This window comes from Trichophyton verrucosum (assembly GCF_000151505.1).
Source record: "Trichophyton verrucosum HKI 0517 chromosome Unknown contig00670_1.f1.exp, whole genome shotgun sequence".
NCBI classification, from domain to species: Eukaryota; Fungi; Ascomycota; class Eurotiomycetes; order Onygenales; family Arthrodermataceae; genus Trichophyton; species Trichophyton verrucosum.
The window spans coordinates 81,366-99,193 of NW_003315292.1; the positions used below are offsets into that span (position 1 = coordinate 81,366).

Here is a 17,828-nt window from a genome sequence, read left to right on the forward strand (position 1 = left end):
TACACCTCTTCCTATATACAGTCACAAAAAGAGTGGTGAATATGCTGTCCGGCATGTTGAATCAACTGTGGCCAACGGTTTTGCTGCAAGCCAAGGTCAAGCTTTTTTTTTTTTCTTAGTGCAGGGTAAACTCGCAATATATGACGTCCTTCCATCCAGCCCACATCAACATCATCTCGAACCAAGGACAAACAACTCCCATTCCACCCACCTCGCACTCTCTCCTGCGCAATAGCAGCTATTATTACCCTTCTAGACGTCCCGGGACGTTGAATTCGTTTATATCGGTAATCTAGCTATACAATTCAGCCCTCCTGCGACCCAACAATCAGCCATGTCGCGACGAAGCCCTGCAGCGGGCGGCAACGGGCCCGAGAGCTCTGAAACCCCCAAGGATGCCGGTATGGGCCTCGCTATACAAGACACATGCGTTGGAGTGACAGTCTGACTGATATGTTTCCTTTTGCTAGGCCAGGATAAGCAGAAGATACTCCTCTCTGCAGACACAGGCCACTTCAGCTTGATCAGGTGCGCAAACAGCTGGAATATTACTGATGACGACTGCTTTCTCCCCCTTCTAACTCGGCGGTTTGATAATTCTAGGGCCTTGCATCTTGCTGATTTTATTACGGAATTAAATGGTATGTGGTCGCCTCAGTTCTGATACAAGTTGGGCGGGCCCCATTGCTGACTGACGGCTTCTTAGGATTTTGCGGAGGCAAGTATCCGGCGACGATCATCGATCTCGATCACCTGGAGAGTGCCGAAAAAGCCTATAACTATATCTGAAGCTGACTAGAAAATCTCTAGTGATGTCGATATTTTCGTCGTTGAGATACTGCCTGGGTGAATCCCACCAGCATGGGAACATCTGGATGGCCCTTGGTTTCATCCCGTTCGGCCTCTTCTTCGACTTCATGGATGGGAAGGTTGCCAGATGGCGGAAGAAGTCGTCGCTGATGGGCCAGGAACTGGACTCTCTAGCGGATCTGGTACGCATTTCGACAGATACCGAACTTATTTTAAAACCCCTCAGCTAGCCGTGCGCGGAAATTTGTTGATACCTCTAACACTTGACTAGGTCTCGTTTGGCGTTTCTCCTGCAGTGGCAGCATTTTCGATTGGAATCAGGTCGCCGGTTGACCACATCCTACTCACGCTCTTTGTTCTCTGCGGTCTCACTAGACTCGCTCGATTTAACGTCACCGTCGCAACACTCCCCAAGGATAAGACAGGGAAGTCAAAATACTTTGAAGGAACCCCCATTCCGACGACGCTAGTGCTTGTGGGAATAATGGCGTACTGGCTGTCTCAGGGTTGGATTTTGGAAGACCTTCCACTTGGAGTAATGCTTCCAGGTACCGCGCTCGAATTTCACCCGGTTGTTGGCATGTTTCTTGTTAGCGGCTGCCTTATGGTAAGCAGATCTATACATATCCCAAAGATATGATAGACTCTACCTACCTGTCGTTTAGTACCCTTTTTTGGTTTTGTTAGTATCATTCGCTTTTGTTGTTAAAGAAAAAGAAAGAGAAAGAACTGTTTAGCAATCTGACGAATTTTGATGCACACTTTGGGTGCCCTTTGACCTCGCCGTGACATTGTTTAGTTTTATGTGCAAGCCAGTTAGGTTTCCGGTTTCCAGTCAGTCAGTGTTGACAAACATGACGCGGTTCTATGGTCTATTATCTTGATAATCAGATACACCAGTGTCGAAATCCGGATGATAAAGGACTCCATTGGTTAAAACTTCGTGTCCTTTTTTAGTCCTTTTGTTTAATTTTTTTTTTTTTTTTTTTTTTTTTTTTTTTTTTTGTATTTGGTAATAGTTCCCGACTCCGATCTATGTTTAGCCAGAGTGCCTCCTTTGACAGCAATCCTTCGGCTACTAGCACGAAAAGCCACGTACTTGGGGACCATACGGAATATTCGCATATCCGCTGTGACGAAATAGCAAAAAATATTCAAAAATATCAACTCTCAGATATAAAGAAGGATAAAACGGACGTGTCACCTCAATGTGATGGGCCACGATAACAGCCAGGATAGCCCTCGATCTATCCCACAAAATCAGCCATCCAGGGGAGATTAAAGGAGCGCTGTCTGCACGCACAGCGATCTAAACTCTTCAGCCTCGACGGCAGGCTGGAGATATGGTTGGGAGCAGGTGCGAGCTGGTATCGGAACACGGGCTTTTGCAGGATGAGTTTTGTTCTAGATCGTTCTTGGGAGAATGACTGAGACAGGTGTTGCCGTATTCCAAAAGCCTCAAAAAAATATTCTCCGCCGTCTCGGCTGGCTTTTTAACAGCTCAAGCTGTGACCGGAAGTGAGCGGTTTTGAGGATCTTGGGCATTTCCTTTGCTCACTATTCCTTCCCTGGCCCAAATGTTTTCCCGCACCTTAGGACTGCCACGTATCTTGAGCTGTGGTCCAGCCACTTAACCATCTGACTGCCATCAATCCACGCCCTGCATCCTGCATCTGTCACAGGAAAACATGATGCATCAGGCCAAATGTTCCAATTATGGAAATCGAGCACGCTGGCCGCAGGGCATAAAAGATGCACTGTGTATGATGCACATTGGTATGCCAGTCAATGACTTAATCGGCCCCAAGTAACGGAGTAACTGCTGGGGGACGAATCATTTCTGGCGCTTGAGAGCGACTACCCCTGCTTAGTCCTGCGTGAAGGGCAAATCACACGATAGCAGGGATCCACGAAGTCTTAGTGTCTTACTTGCTGCGCAAGCAAAATAGATTACAGATTACTATTGACAGGGGATATTGGGAGCCACTGGGACCGGCTAGCGCCAAGTCAGCCATAAAATACAGCGCAGCAGAGCAAGAAGAATGTCAACAGAAGCAGAAGAAGCGTCCAGAGAACCAATAACCATCGTACGTTTGGGGGTGGAGAGGGAAACCGCCCGCCCCCAGTGGCGAGAAGCTCCGGCACCAAAAAAAAATAAAGGGAAGACAACGGAAGCAGAAGCCTGGGGATCGTGTTATACTTCCGCTCGTGCTTACGAGGGACTTGCATGTTACCTTACAGCAGACATGCACGCAAAGAAGACGAGAATTGCTCGCAGGGGTTACGCTTTAACCGCAGTTGGACCGACTGGACGAATCTCCGAGGAATATATGACGAAGAGTACTCCGTAGGATGTTCACACTCACCACCGTGCCGTGGATGAAAGATGAACAAAAAAAAATAGGACGATCAAATGTGTCCACCATTACTCCGTCATATTGCATACAACTTTCAAGGCCGATGCTTTTTGCCAGCACAGCGAGCTTTTTCCTTTTGAGATGACATGATACTTTCCCCATACTCCATACCAGGCCTGCGAATATACGGCGTAGACGACGCACCTGCTGCACCGCCACGGATGGCATATCCCGCCCCTGAAGCACACTAGATGTTACAAGTACAAGTTCCGGGCCAGGATGCAGCAAGCAGCGGGTGTTCCTGGGCCCAGAAACCAATTTCGGGGTCAGAGCGTATTCCCTATGTACCACTAGGACAACTATCGCCTGCGCTTTAACGACCGGCAAAGTTCGCAGGCGCTTCTGATTGGGTTGCACCGCAGACTGAGCCTGCATGTGGATGGTGACACCCCTTTTTTCTAGCAGCCCAAGCAGGTACGGCGCCCGTATATATATCGAACGGTTCCAGTTCTCCATAAATTACTTGGATATGCATGGTCATAAACGGCAGGGATACGGCAAGTCCTCGCCCAGACACGCACTTCGTCCCTTGCCCAGAGCGAGGCTTCTCCTCTCCTTTCCATCGCTCGTACAACTCCGTCCCTTCTGCCTCCATCTCGCATTCTTCGACAGTCCTTTTTCCTTTCCCTCCACACTCTTTTTCCCCTTAGGCTAGGTTCATCTCGTCGAGCGGCTGCTGATGAGATCGTCTGCTCCGACCACAGTCCTTCAGAGTCCTTGAATGTTAGGGCTTTTTCTCCCCGGTTATTCCGTCAATCTTACACTCTCTTAAACGTCGAGTCAATCATTTTTTTCGATTGCGTGGTTTTTTTGAGGTTCGTCCATCTCATCATCGTCCCCATCAACACCCCCTCGCTCTCTCTCCCTCAACCCGGCGTACCAGCAACCCATATGAAGCCATCTTCCGAATGAAACGCCGATAATTTCGGCCACACTAACACCGTGTATCGCAGGAATCCTCGAAGGCGGTTTATACAGATACACACATTTTGACGTACGAATTATCTTCTCGGTGCCGACCTGTCACTGGGCGTACGGACCGGTATCCTCAGGAGGACGTTGGAAAGGAGATGTTTTCAGGCAGAATATAAAACATCAACTCAGTGATATCCACCCAGGGCATTCCGGCCAACCGTTCTCTGATACCAACCGTCCCAGAGTCGGCATCTCGCTTGACATCCATTCCTCTATATACAAGTCGACCCTCCCCTTCATCCACAGGGGTAAAAATTTTCATTAAGAATCAACCTGTAAATATGAAGTTATATACGCCCAAGGCCGTCATGGCGGTGGCCTTCCTCCTGAGTTCGAGCCTGTCATGCGTTGAAGCAAAACTTGACGAAAGCCTCAAGGGATGCTACAAAGGTTCCGGCAGTTTGAAGGATATGGGGCCCACCAAATACCAGAGCACAGGAGCTTGTCGAGAATTATGCACCCAGTCTCAGAGCGCAGTATTTGCGCTTCATGACACCGACCGATGCTCTTGCGGTGATAAATATCCTCCAGATAACCTGAAAGCCGCAGCTACAGATAAAACCTGCGTTCTCGTCAACTGCCCTGGATTTGACAAAGATAAATGTTCGTCCATCCCTCTTTCAACCCTTCCTTTTATATTTTCTGATTTATAGTGCGGGACAATGACTAAATTGATGGCATTCTAGGTGGTGGAAAGAACAGCTTTGCGGTCTACCTGACCGGTCTAGTCGATGACCCGGCAACAGAGGGCGGTGCAGACGACGGTGATGCCACGAAGACATCATCGACTCCTCAGGCAACAATCACCGAGGGAGGACACACGATCATCATCACTCCTAGCAGCAAGCCTGCCCCGTCAGGCCCCAACAAGGCTGGAATCGCCGCCGGTGTAGTCGTCGGCGTCGTGGCCATCGGCGCCATCATCGGGGGTGTCATCTTCTTCCTCAAGTACAGAAAGCGACAAAAGGTGGTTGATGAGTACCGTCGCAACCAGACAATCAATAACTTCGTCGCTGGAGGGAAACCGTCGTACAGCCAGAGCTCGGCGGATTCACGACTAGACCCAAGCATGACATCTCAGCGCCGCCAGAGCAATGGCAGCATTGCCGACGACCAGGACTTCTCACGGCGGGTTCTGAAGGTACATACTATCATCCATCTTTCCCCTACCTGTTTGCGGTTCCCCTTGGGCTAACAGTTGCATTATCTCCAGGTCACCAACCCGGATGGAAATTACTGAATATACCCACGTCGACATACGTTCATCAAGGCCGCACCCTACTGCCTCTGCCTTTCTTTTTCCTTTTTGTCTGGGAGAGGGCTCCCCGTTTTAATTGATCGCGACTTGTCGATACTCCTGATTCAGCCCGAATATTAACGCCCGTGTATATTTCCATTCCCTCGCCGTCGCTTACACTTGTACCTCAGCCCCGTCCCCCGATCTGTATTTTCAGCTTTGACCTTACGACCCAAAACCAACCTCCACCTTGTGATTCCTTCTCGGCGTTATACCACGTTCGCACAGTCTTTTCGGAAAGGAGGGGAGTTTGTCGACGTATCCTCCTTTTTTTCATTTCCTTTTCCTTTCATGTCGGTACACCCTCGCTCCTTTCATACCGCAGACGAGCACGGGATAAGCAAAGCAGACGTCTGGGGGCGAGTCTAAACTCTTCCAAATGAAATGACCTGTCAAAGTGCCGTCCTTCCAAGCTCCTCTGTTTTCCTTATGCCCTTTTTTTCCTCTGTTCTCCTTCCTGTTCCTCTATTGGACGTGTGCTATGATCCATATCTCTCGTGGCCTGCCATATACCAGAACTCTTGTTATATCTCTCTTATATCTCTACCTACATATCTTCTATCTCCTTCCACCCCCCCCTCCCCCTCCGTTTTCCTATACACCTTCTACTATGTATGCATCTGGGCGTTATTGTGTATTATTCCTCACCGGCTTCCTATATATACATCTCTTTTTTACTAAGTTGACGTCTTGGACGACTGGCTCTCTCTTGCCCCCCTTTTTATACCGTACATATATATACATACTATTATTACTATGGTCTTACTTATCTATCTGCCTTTCATGATTAACCGTCTTCTTCTCGTCCTTCATGTTTATCCTTGGTATTAAATTAATACGTCCTAGCTGGCCCTCGATGTCCATTGGGCCACTTTCGCCCTTGCCGTCGATCAGAGCATGGAGATCACACCCGTAGCGCTTCACATGTCCACTTTTTCTCCCATTCATCTTGCTCCGTTAGAGTCACTTGACAGTTTGTCTCGGCATCTGAATACCAGAGCAATAAAGAAGACAGGCGAAGTCGAGAGAAGATGAAGGGACAAAAAAAGCAAAGGCTCGTCGTGTATATCGCTAACTGGCCGATACGTATCATATCCGGCGCTCTCCTCTGCCGCAGGGCACCCTCCCTCTCTCCCGTTGCCTAACGCTGCCCATCGCTCGTGTGTATCAGATTAAGCTCTAGTGATCCCCATTCTATTTACTCGGCAGATGTTTGAGGTTGGTTAAAAAAAAAAAAAAAAAAAAAAAAAAAAGGAAGAGATTCAGCTCGCGATACTCAATATACGAAAGGCAGAGTGCAAGAGGTGGAGGGGGGGGTGTTGAAAGGCCGATATCAAACTTGTTTCTTGTTGATATCCAGGGGCAGCCGTTCAAATAGTCAAAACTCTCTGGGAGGACAAACGGGCTGTGAGCCAGGGGGTTGACGGAGCGCTCGACGGCCCTGTCGTATATGGGTGCAAACAGAGTAGTCGAGGCCTTGTGCCGTCATACCTTGCCTGCAATCGATTGTTCTGCAGTGGAATGGGTGCTTATGCGCTGGCCGTGTCACAGTCCCTCACTTTGTGCATGTAGACACGGCATTCATTACTCTGGCCTCAATAATGGGGCCTCAAGCTTGTATCTTGTACTACCCCAGCTTCCGGGGTACATGATGATACTGGGGCGAGTCTCATGGACGAAAGGAACTGTAACTTAGGCAGTTAACGAGTTTAAAATACATCTGAGATTGATATCTATGAGAACGGACAATGCTAGTTTTAGGTAGCTAGTTAGCTACTTGTTAACAAGTGTAAAAAAAGGATATAAAATGCTACATATTATCGTAATATTTCCAAAAGACGCCCATGCAACTAGCAACGACCAAGTCTAACATCTTTAGGCCCTCGTCTTCAATGATCAGTTTGCCCAGCTTAGCGCTGTTGCCGCGTAGGCCTCCGCCAGCCCGTTCACGCGCAAGACTTAGGTCTAACTCTCCGACCCAGGGGGAGCTCTTGGTTGGGCTGCTATTTTGGTCACTCGAGCTGGATGGCCGGGGCAGTAAGGTTGGCAGGTTAAGCCGTATTTCAGCGACTGTTGTAGTTGTCGCTGAGGATGGCGACGTCCCTGCCGCTCCCGGGATGGTATGCTTGCACTTTAAAGTCCTTCCGTTGGCAGCAGTGACAAAGTTACAGTAACCGTTCCAAATGGACAGAAACTGGTAATGTCCGTTAGACTTTTGAGGGTACTTGTTAGCCTTGGGGGAAGAGAGGTTGAATATCTCGCCGTGAGAGGAGGGTTGGTGTCTATGGTGAGATGACGACTGCGGTGGCTGCCAAAGCTTAAGGAGACGGGTGAACTTGACAGGGCCTGCCCCGTGGCCTGAATCTGACATATCCTCTGCCTCTCGGGGCATATTCGATGACATGCTTTGCTGTGGAGGCCGTGCAGTGTCCAAGCTGCGCGCAGCGGCAGGAAGCTTAATGCCTAGACTCTCAAATGACATTCGAGACGTATCGACTGCGAATTTCTGATACCCAGGCGTGGTGATTTCAACTTTGATAGAGCCGTCTTGTCTCCCTTCGGAAGGGGAGCTGCCTATGTTATCGATTGTGCCCACGTTCCACTGGCTGCTGTGGGTTGGATCACGTCGTATGAGCGTCAAGTGGAAAGGGGGTGCAGGAGCTGCTTCTCGTGGCCGCTCGTAGCTTTTCCTCGGCCTCAGGGGCAGCGGTGGTTTAGGACCTTCGTCCTCTGGTATGTGCAAGAGACCTCGTTGGCTCTGAGGGCGTGGTGTGAGTTCAGGCTGGAAGAATGGCCTCCTGCTGCCATCCCAGCTGGCTCGCACTGTTGTTCCAGATGCCTGATCGCGCCGACTCTGCAACTGCGGCGACCCTATAGCGGATATTGAAGCGGTTACCTGGGCACTCCACCGCCGTGTGTCGTCATCAACAGGCTGAATGGGGAGTGGTCGAGGTGGGAGAATCGGTGGTTGCGGCTCCAATAGCGGCTGGCCTGGCGACCCTGACACGCTGCTAGGAGAATGCTCATGAACCGGAGTTACACTCCCTGGTGCTAGGCCCTCCTGCTCCCTCCTGCGTCTTATTTCTGCATTTTGCTCTGGATCTTGAGCTATATGTTGGGGTCGGGTTGGTAGAGGAGGAGGGGCCGCTTCCTGTTGGGCATCGATCGCCGTAGCAACTCCAGGCACCGGTTTCCTGCGAGTCCGATTTAGGATCGCGAGTTTGCTTGTTTGCGGTATTGGATTCGTAGTCTGTTGTTGTTGCTGCTGCTGTTGTTGCTGGGTATGCCGTTCTTTTTCTATAGATTCTAGGATTTCTTCGTCCCGCGGCCCTGCCACATGTATGAAGTATAAGGACGCATTTAGAGATTCGGGAGAGAGACTGGACTTTGTCGGCGGTTTCAGCGGCGAGAGAAAGACGTCTACGTAGATATTTCGTGTTAGTATCAAGAGTCTGTGAGCTGGTTGCTAGGTGGTTCCGTCCGATCTCACCTTTGCTGCCGGGCACGCGAACAATGTACAGAACGAGCGGCTCCAGCGGCTTCTGCGTTGGATTCCTGGGATATGCCGGCGGATTCGAGGCGAGGCTGACGATGGACCCCAGCGAGCGAGCCTCGACGGGAGCGCCGTCCATCGGTCGTTTGCACACAGCTCTTGGACGGTGGGTGGAATGTCCAGCTGGAGGGGAGAAGTTTGCCGATAAGATAGTTATAGGCGGAGTTTTGCAGGCTTTAACTAACTAGCTGGGTTGGCTGTGGCTGAGGCGCCCGAAGCCCAACGCGGTTCTCCAAGAAGCGAAGGGAAAGGACAGAATTAGAAGAAGAAGAAGATGATGATGATGATGAAGATGATGATGATGAAGAGGGCGAGGGCAGCTATTTATTGCTTTTTCGCGTCTACGTCCAGGCTCAGCCGCGAGTTTGCTATTCACCTACGCCGTACCAAGATGCCAATACTACTGGATAGCTACAGCTGAAGCCCGACGACGAGGATGAAGACAAAGAGCCAATGGCTGAAATCAGCTTAACGAGGCCTGATTCACCATGGACAAGAGCCCGAGTGTAAAAAAAATAAAGAAAGGGAGAGAGCAGGAAAGAGAGTCAAGTTTGATATCAAGATGTTGCGATTTCAGTATAAATAGCACGAAAGCCACAGTGGATATATGCACCCTGTCAGTAGTGGTTATGCTGATGCCTGGACTGCGCCTCGCGATGAAGTAAATATGCATGCATGCATGCATGTAGACTATTTCATGTATGACTATTTGATCACAGGGCCTGCGCGAGGTGAAAGATCAGGTTATCAATCAGGCCAGTCTGCTGGGTGCTCGAGTAGGACAGGCTGTGGATAGCTGGATTAAATGACAAGAAGGAGATATATCTGTGCCTGTGCTATGGCTGTGAGTATGGACAATAGGAGATAGGAGAGGGCAGGGAGAGTGCAAGGAGAGGGTCTGGAACCGTAAGAAGAAGCTCAAGCAGAATCAAGGGAAGCAAGCAAATGATAGATATATAGTATGACAAGGACCAGTGGATCAGTCGGAAAACAATTATTACGCCTTCAGCTCCAAAAACTCCCCCAAAAGAAAGACAATGATGATTCAAACAGAAGATGGAAACAAAAAAAAAAAAAAGAGGAAAAAAATGGCCTGGTGTATCCGTGCTCCTCCGCCTGTCGTTGACTCCCGATCGTATAAAGGTACTTGGTTAAAAGAGGGTGACGAAGAAATGAAAGAAAAATGTAAATTCCGCGGTTCCTGTCGGGACTTTTATACTGCAGTCTCTGATCGTTCATTCTCGGCGATGATAGGGACGGGGAGGCCACGGTTAGGGCTTTGGAGGATTAACTGTTCGTGTCTTCGTGCCCTGAGATAGTCGCTGATTGCACGGATAAGGATGAACCAGCCAACAACCATGAGGATATAGGAGAGCCAGTCGCTGGTGGTGAGGCCATGGAATGATGACCCTGATCCGCCGGAGCCGTCGACGGCACTAGGGTTAAAGTTGTGGCTGTTTGGGTCTGGTGGGTTGACGTATCCGTCATCTCCGGCGTCCGAGTCGGGAGGGCTGTAGCCGTCTGTGTTTCTCATGTAGAAGCCGTACTGTACCATGGTAAGACCGAGGCCGGCTCTGCTTCCATTCTTGGCGGCGTGAGTGGTGTGTAGGAGGTAGGTAAGCAGGAAGCCGACGAGCTGAAACGAGGTCGAGATCATGCCGTTCCAGGCAAACGAGAAGACGGAGCCGACGGGGAGGCCTTCAACGTAAACCTCGTCCGATGACATGCCAGGAGCCACGATAGTGGTCTCCCAGTACGGAGGAGCAGCATCTGCCGCTGCTTGTTCATATGTCTACAACTCATCGTCAGTCATACATCCATATAATCTCTTCTTAACGCCTTCAAAAGCAAAGGTTTTTGGTCAGGGGCTTACCGGTGGTAGATCGTCGAGTTTCTCGCCTCCTCGCTCTGGCTTGGCCGAAAGATTCGCAAACACTCCATCGTTGGCGCCTCGGATTACTCGAGATGTTGAGGCGTTGGGTCGTCCTGCTGGTTGAGCACTGTTGCTCCCTGCTGGCGCTTCTGACGGGTCGATGTCTGGCGTCGTGTTGGCAGGGCTCCCCCTCATCAGCCGCTGTCTGTCATCGGCCCCTTCTTCGTCATCGGTGTGTCCGTCATCATCGCCAAAGGCATCAGCCAGTGTTCGATCCGCGTCTGAGTTCAGAGGGTCCTGGGATAGCACGCGGCGAGATGCTGGGGATGGTGTCCGCGAATGAAAGGAGGGTGGAGGGGATGACGGGATAGGCTGCTGCTGTGTGGCTTGAGAAGAGACAGCGTCGTCTTCGCTGCGAGTATTTACCTGCAAGGCAGACGCGCCGTGGTCAGTAGAGGTCTCCAAACCGCCGTGACAGCACCCCCAAGAGGCCAGGTTGATGCGATGGTTTTTGCGGGTGCCTTGGGGGACTTACGGGCTCATATCGATGTGAAGTCATAGTGGCCCTTCGTCCACAGCCGCCCCCGAGCAGCAGGCTGGAGCGAAGATTGTGGTATTCGAGGGTTCTCTCAGGGTAAAACCAACTGCGTAGTGAGACGTTCTCTATCAGCAAAACAAAACGTAGCAGAAGAAGCAAGTGAGCAAAGCCGGCGCCTTTCGTTCGTCTCTTCTTCGTCTTCTTCGTCTTCTTATCTTCTGCTGCTTCAGCTTCTTTGCGGTCGAAAAAGGGCGAAACAAGCCACAGTCACGTGGAAGGTCACGGGACAACTTTATTCCGACGTTTTGGCTTTTCCATGCGGTCAAAATGGATGGATTGGAAGTAATTGGATTGGAAGACGATGGAGGCAGCATTGATACACGCCAGATAACAGGGAGTGAAGGCTGTATATACCCAGGGACAGTCTGAGACAGGGCCAGGAAAACATGTCGTCCAAGGTATGAGGTGATCCAATTGGCCGGGATGTGAGTGAAGAACCAGTATACTAACAAGTTCAAATAGCTCCCTCCAAACACAGTCGGGCAGATCCAACGGCTCATACTCAGATGGCCCAAGGATCCCATTCGACCAGAGTCTGTTTCGGTCCAGAGATACCTCCAGTCACGGCTTGAGCCTCCGCGCCCTCAGTCCGAGTCCTCTCTCACGTCCTACATTACATCTTTTTTCTCGCGATCCAAACCACAATCACAGAGCGCTGCGTCACTCCAGCCTCCTCTACTATCACAGGATAATATAAAAGCGCTACAGTCGTTTTTGGATAATAAATACCAGAAAGCATATCCCCTTCGGCGAAACGTGCGGTACCCCACCAGTATGCCACAGCACTACGACCGGCTGATAAAGGAATTTGACGAAGCTGCGCATCGATCAACATTTGCACGATTGCGTAGGAGGATCGGGGGGTCAGTAAGGCTGAAGTAGAAGGTCAGGAAGGAAGGCAGTTGCGGGTCATTTGTATAAGTGTTTAAGAGGCGGGTCTGGAGTAAGGGATGTCAATGTGTAAGATACAGCGGAGCATGTAAAACTATGTCTTGAAAGACACCTGAATTTTATAGAATATTAATTGATGAATATATCACACACTTTAGGTATATATATATATATATGTCAAAATAGATTCGCCCAGAAAAGATTCGTCAAGTACATCCCATATGCCCAGGAAACAACACAAATGAACTAGGAAATACAAGAAAAACAACCATGGTATATACAGCAAGAAACTCAGCGCTTTCTTCGCTTACAACATTGGCTTAACGTCATCAGCTACCTTGAAGGGAGCTTCGGTTTTGGAGCGGACTTCCTCAACGGTAACGCCATCAGCCAACTCGATCAGAGTAAGGCCGTTGGCGAAATCAACATCAAAGACGCAGAGTTCGGTGATGATTCGGCTGACACAAGCTCGGCCAGTGAGTGGGAACTCGCACTGCTTGAGAATCTTGGGGTTGCCCTTCTTATCGGTATGTTCCATGGTGACGACGACTTTAGTGGCGGTAGGGTTGGAGACGAGATCCATGGCTCCTCCGAAGCCCTTGACCTTACCTGGAAGCATCCCTATTGGAAGCGTTAGATACATACGCATTGGGCAAAATCAGAAAAAAAAGGTGGGAGGAGGAAGAGGCGGAAAGAATAAACTTACAATTGGCCAAATCTCCCTTGGCGCTGACCTGCATGGCACCAAGGATAGTCAAGTCAATACGTCCAGCTCGGATCATTCCAAAAGACTCTTCACTTCCGAAGATGGAGGCGCCAGGGAGAAGAGTGACAGTCTCCTTGCCCGCGTTGATCAGGTCAGCATCCTGCTGGCCCTCCTTGGGGTAAGGTCCAAGACCGAGGATACCGTTCTCAGACTGAAGCTGGACTTCGACTGATGGGTCAACGAAGCTGGGAGCAAGCATGGGCATACCGATACCCAAGTTTGCGTACATTCCGTTCTTAAACTCCTTAGCCGCACGGCGTACAATGCGCTCTCTCTTGCTGGCGGTTTCGCCCTTGCCGAGAGCGGCGGTATCCTCATTCTCCTTAGCGAAAGTGAGTCTCTCAATCTGCTTCTCGGCTTTGCTCTGGATGACACGCTTGACGTAGATACCGGGAAGGTGGACGGCAGCTGGGTCAATCTCGCCGACCTCAACGATGTTCTCAGCCTCGACAATGGTGATCTTTGCGTTACGGCCCATGGCACCGTTGAAGTTGGCAGCGGAGTATCGGAACTGGCAGTTTCCAAGCTTGTCTGCCTTCCAAGCCTTGACCAGCGCATAGTCTCCCTTGATGGACTCTTCCATAACATAGCTCTTGCCATCGAAGACCTTGACGTCTCTTGGGGTTCCGTAGGTGGCAACAGATCCATCCGGGTTGTTCTTCACAGCAAGGTCACCGGTCTGAACAACGGTGCCAAAGGCAGCTGGGGTGTAGAAGGCGGGGATACCAGCACCGCCAGATCGGCAACGCTCAGCAAGGGTACCCTGAGGAGTAAGCTCCAGCTCAATCTCTCCAGAAAGGTACTTTTGCTCAAGAGACTTGTTCTCTCCAACGTAGCTGGCAATCATCTTCTTGATCTGTCCGCTGGCAATCAGAAGACCAAGCCCCGCACCATCGATACCGGCATTGTTGCTGACAGCAGTCAAGCCAGTGATGGAAGGAGTAGAGTGAATCTCATTGATCAGGGTGCCAGGAATACCACAAAGACCGAATCCACCAGCCAGCACGGTCGAGTTGGACTTCATGTCCTTGATCGCCTCTTTGGCAGAGGGGTAGACCTTGTTGATCTCGAATCGAGCAACGGTGCTCGAAAAGGCACGAACGAGGAAGTGTTGGCTCTGCAAATAAGTCACATCCAGTCAGCTAGATATGTCTTCATCAAGGTCCCTTAAATTGGGTGGCAGTTCATACTGATGCTGGGTTAGCAGTGAACCTCCCCGCCGTGCGGAGGCAGGTCTTTGCAGCGTGAAAAGGCATTGTCACTCAAGTCGAATGCGGAAAAAACAGCAAATCTATCAAGGCGCCGGTCCCTCTCTTATGCTTCGATGTTCTTCCTTTTCTCTGCTGCGTCTGACTGCTGCCGTTGGTGGTGGTTAGTGGTTGGAGGCGGTGGTGTCTTGCTCGCGTGAAGCTCGGCGAATATGTACTGCCTCCTCAGTATGCTCTTGGCGGAAGGCTGGAATTTCCGTGTATTTCTTTTCGAGTATCGGCCGTGCGGGCCGAAGACTTAACCGCAGCGCACGCAAACGCCGAAGACAAGGATACAGCAAGGACAAGTTGCCCTTCACGTAATACGACAATCAAAACTACCTTACGTACTTCTGCTCTCTCTTTGGGACTGTCTTGCTCTCTTACTTCCTCCTTTCTCTGCTTTCGCGTCCCTTCTTTGCGTCTCCTCGAAGTCGCTTCTTCGCGCCCTTTTTTGAGCCTCGGCAAAATCGGCATTTTGCTTAGTCAGGAAATCCGCATCTAGCCATAGTCACGTGCTGCGGATGTTCAAACTGCCGCTTATTGCCGCTCTTGATCAAGCCTTCCTAATACGGTAATATCAACAACTTCTCACCTGCATGCATTACATAATCATAACAGATCGTAGAATGCGCTTGCCACTGGAGTGAAGAAAACACACATTAATAGATCATTCCAGCCATTCCGTTATATTAGGTAGGAGACGGAAGGCGAAAGTCCACAACCACTATAATCGCGCCTGGTACTGCCCGGACCAGGGGGCTCTTGCGGCTAAAAGTGTGATACCAAAATGTTGCGTCTTCATGGCGTATCACACCGGTCTCGGATTCGCGCATCATGTCAACATACACTTCCGTGCAACTGTTTTATACGGAAGTCAACCACTACATATTCTTGAAGAAGGGTATCTCCACAAACAAAAAGGCCACACTACCAAATGGCAACTACCAGAATTAAAAGAAGCCAAGAAAATGTTTATTGTCCGTTGTGACCCGAATTACATGACTGGGGAAGAAAGCAGGAACCAGGACTCTTAATTAACTAAATGGGCAGAGCGCAGATATTTTGCCGTAATGCTGCAACATTTTCGCGATTAACTGGCACTTTGCAGAATTCCTACTTCAGGTGTGGGTTGATAATAATATCGATGAGCGACAGTGTGTGACGGTGGTGATGCCGGGAAGGGTAACCCACTTCATGAGCTCAGATGTTTTGTAAATTTAAATCAAGAGCATGTGTACTGTCCAGTGCAACTGCTGATACTCCGTATCTTTGATGAAGATACTGTTATCCGAGTATATATCGACGTTGAAGGAGTTGAGGAGAGATAAAGTTAGAGTTAAGCTATTTTTAGTGCGGCTCAATAATTAAAGTTCACGTGTATAGAAAGAGTCCAACTCTGGATGCATTTTAGTAGTTCGATATTGGCACAAATTCCCCTCGAAATCCTTTATAGTTAGTACTAACTTCTCTTTTATCTTCATAAAATGTTTCTTCTAAACTGATGGAGGATGTAATTGATACCCACTTATAGCTATACCCATTATTATTTTCTGTACCAATTGTGACATAAAATGCGGGCCGACCGTTACATACAGTAGTGTGACCATGCACACCGTATGAAAGACTAGATACACCATCATGTCAATGCATCAGACTGCTTGCATTTTTTATTCTGTGATCTCAATTGTACTTATCTTAATTTTAGCTCACTAAATCTCACTTCATCGGCTGTTACATCGGCGATACTAATAAATTCTCCTTTGTATTTCATTGTTACTTGAACATATCTCAAAACAGATGTGCTACCATTATCCTATCTTGTGTATTCACAGTATCAAGACACAAATGATAGTTGATAAGTCGAGGTACCGCATTTTTCTGTCCCGTTTGAAACATCTAAGTACATAATTCTTCTACCTCTAATCTTTGCCCCTTCTCTCTCGAGGCAAAATGCCCATAATTGAGCAAAACACCAACACTTGCCATCGTCCGGACCAAACCGCGTGTGTCAAAAAGGGAGGTGATACCACCCCGCCATCAGTAGTGGATGATAATTTAGAAGCGGGAAACAATAACGAGGCAAAAGGCGGTTTCAAGGCATGGATCTATGTCCTTGCTTCGTTTTTCTTGTTTATGAACGCATGGTAAATAACGGTCTGGATAAAACAACAATTTATGTCTTATCAGAACTGACGAATGCAAGAACTAGGGGCCTAACGCAGACTTTCGGGGCGTTCAACCAGTACTACGTTAGCAGCTTGCTTTCCACCAGCTCTCCCAGCTCCATCTCTTCGATTGGTAGCTTCCAGGTGTTCCTGGTCATTGTCCTCGGCGTTTTCACCGGTCCTCTATTCGATGCAGGGTATTTGCGCCAGATGCTCACACTCGGTTGTACTCTCGTCGTCCTTGGCATGAGCACACTATCGCTGGCTACTGCATACTGGCAGGTCTTTCTCGCTCAGGGCTTATGTGTTGGTCTCGGTTCTGGTCTGCTCTATGTACCGGCCCTGGCATTTGTTTCGACACTGTTCCCAGACTCGGTTCGTCCCTGGGCAATTGGCTGCGTGAACGCAGGTGGAGGCATGGGTGGTATCGTCTATACGTTCATGCTGCGTGACCTGGAGCCTCAAATCGGGTTTGGCTGGGCTGTCCGTGCGATTGCTCTGGTCACTCTTGTGTTATCAGTCGTGGCTCTAGCAATTCTGCTCCCTTATCGCTCAAAGGCTCCCAAACCCCAACATCGACGAGCTATGTTTGATCTGAAAGCACTTCGTGAGCCCAGTTTCTTACTGTTCTCAATCGCCATGTTTCTCAACTACATTGCGTTCTATATTACGCCCTTTTATATACCGATGTATGCGACAGAGGCCTTGCATCAATCCCGCAGCTTTGCATTCGCGTACCTGGTATACATGAGCATTACATCCATCATCGGACGTACCCTGCCCATGTTAGCTGCAGGCCGCTTTGGTTCTCTGCAGGTATATATTGCCGCAACAGTAGGGACTACAGTTGCTCTGTTTTGCTGGACGGCTGTTCACAATGTCGCGGGTTTTTTGGGCTTCACTTTAATGTATGGCATAGTCTCGGGCGTGCAGGTTGCAGCCCCAAGCGCAGCAATTTCACATCCCGTACTATCCCCAACCATGAACGTAATCGGTACACGCATGGGTATGGGGTGGATGTTTGCTGGCGTTGGCGTTCTCGTTGGTTCACCTATCGCGGGTGCCTTAGTCAACGTGACTCCTGGTCGGGTAGACTTTAAACCAGCACAGTGCTTTGCAGGGGCCGTTGCTGCTGGCGCGCTTCTGTGTTTGATATTTCCCCTCATTGCAGTTATCAAACACGATAAGAAGACTGCTTGATGTTTGTATTAGTAATCGAGAAACCCCTATTCT

General features: G+C 49.5%; 6 protein-coding genes across 6 annotated transcripts; 3 read left to right on the forward strand and 3 right to left on the reverse strand.

The window, feature by feature from the left end:
• Positions 1–334: 334 nt before the first annotated feature.
• On the forward strand, positions 335–1,450 carry TRV_06124 (uncharacterized protein; the record flags this gene model as incomplete). Its single annotated transcript, XM_003019790.1, has 4 exons — positions 335–401; positions 471–641; positions 811–992; positions 1,082–1,450. The coding sequence occupies 4 exons, from the start codon at positions 335–337 to the stop codon at positions 1,448–1,450; spliced, it is 789 nt and encodes a 262-aa protein (XP_003019836.1).
• Positions 1,451–4,483: 3,033 nt separating this feature from the next.
• Positions 4,484–5,397, forward strand: TRV_06125 (WSC domain protein, putative; the record flags this gene model as incomplete). Its single annotated transcript, XM_003019791.1, has 2 exons — positions 4,484–4,805; positions 4,889–5,397. The coding sequence occupies 2 exons, from the start codon at positions 4,484–4,486 to the stop codon at positions 5,395–5,397; spliced, it is 831 nt and encodes a 276-aa protein (XP_003019837.1).
• Positions 5,398–7,309: 1,912 nt separating this feature from the next.
• On the reverse strand, positions 7,310–9,131 carry TRV_06126 (uncharacterized protein; the record flags this gene model as incomplete). Its single annotated transcript, XM_003019792.1, has 2 exons — positions 7,310–8,919; positions 8,990–9,131. The coding sequence occupies 2 exons, from the start codon at positions 9,129–9,131 to the stop codon at positions 7,310–7,312; spliced, it is 1,752 nt and encodes a 583-aa protein (XP_003019838.1).
• A 1,134-nt stretch (positions 9,132–10,265) lies between these two features.
• TRV_06127 (uncharacterized protein) lies at positions 10,266–12,023 on the reverse strand (the record flags this gene model as incomplete). The annotated part of the gene is made up of 4 exons (XM_003019793.1): positions 10,266–10,844; positions 10,926–11,351; positions 11,461–11,696; positions 11,735–12,023. The coding sequence occupies 4 exons, from the start codon at positions 12,021–12,023 to the stop codon at positions 10,266–10,268; spliced, it is 1,530 nt and encodes a 509-aa protein (XP_003019839.1).
• Positions 12,024–12,721: 698 nt separating this feature from the next.
• TRV_06128 (coenzyme A transferase, putative) lies at positions 12,722–14,436 on the reverse strand (the record flags this gene model as incomplete). Its single annotated transcript, XM_003019794.1, has 3 exons — positions 12,722–13,035; positions 13,121–14,297; positions 14,371–14,436. The coding sequence occupies 3 exons, from the start codon at positions 14,434–14,436 to the stop codon at positions 12,722–12,724; spliced, it is 1,557 nt and encodes a 518-aa protein (XP_003019840.1).
• Positions 14,437–16,380: 1,944 nt separating this feature from the next.
• Positions 16,381–17,795, forward strand: TRV_06129 (MFS monocarboxylate transporter, putative; the record flags this gene model as incomplete). Its single annotated transcript, XM_003019795.1, has 2 exons — positions 16,381–16,574; positions 16,688–17,795. The coding sequence occupies 2 exons, from the start codon at positions 16,381–16,383 to the stop codon at positions 17,793–17,795; spliced, it is 1,302 nt and encodes a 433-aa protein (XP_003019841.1).
• Between the last annotated feature and the right edge of the window lie 33 nt (positions 17,796–17,828).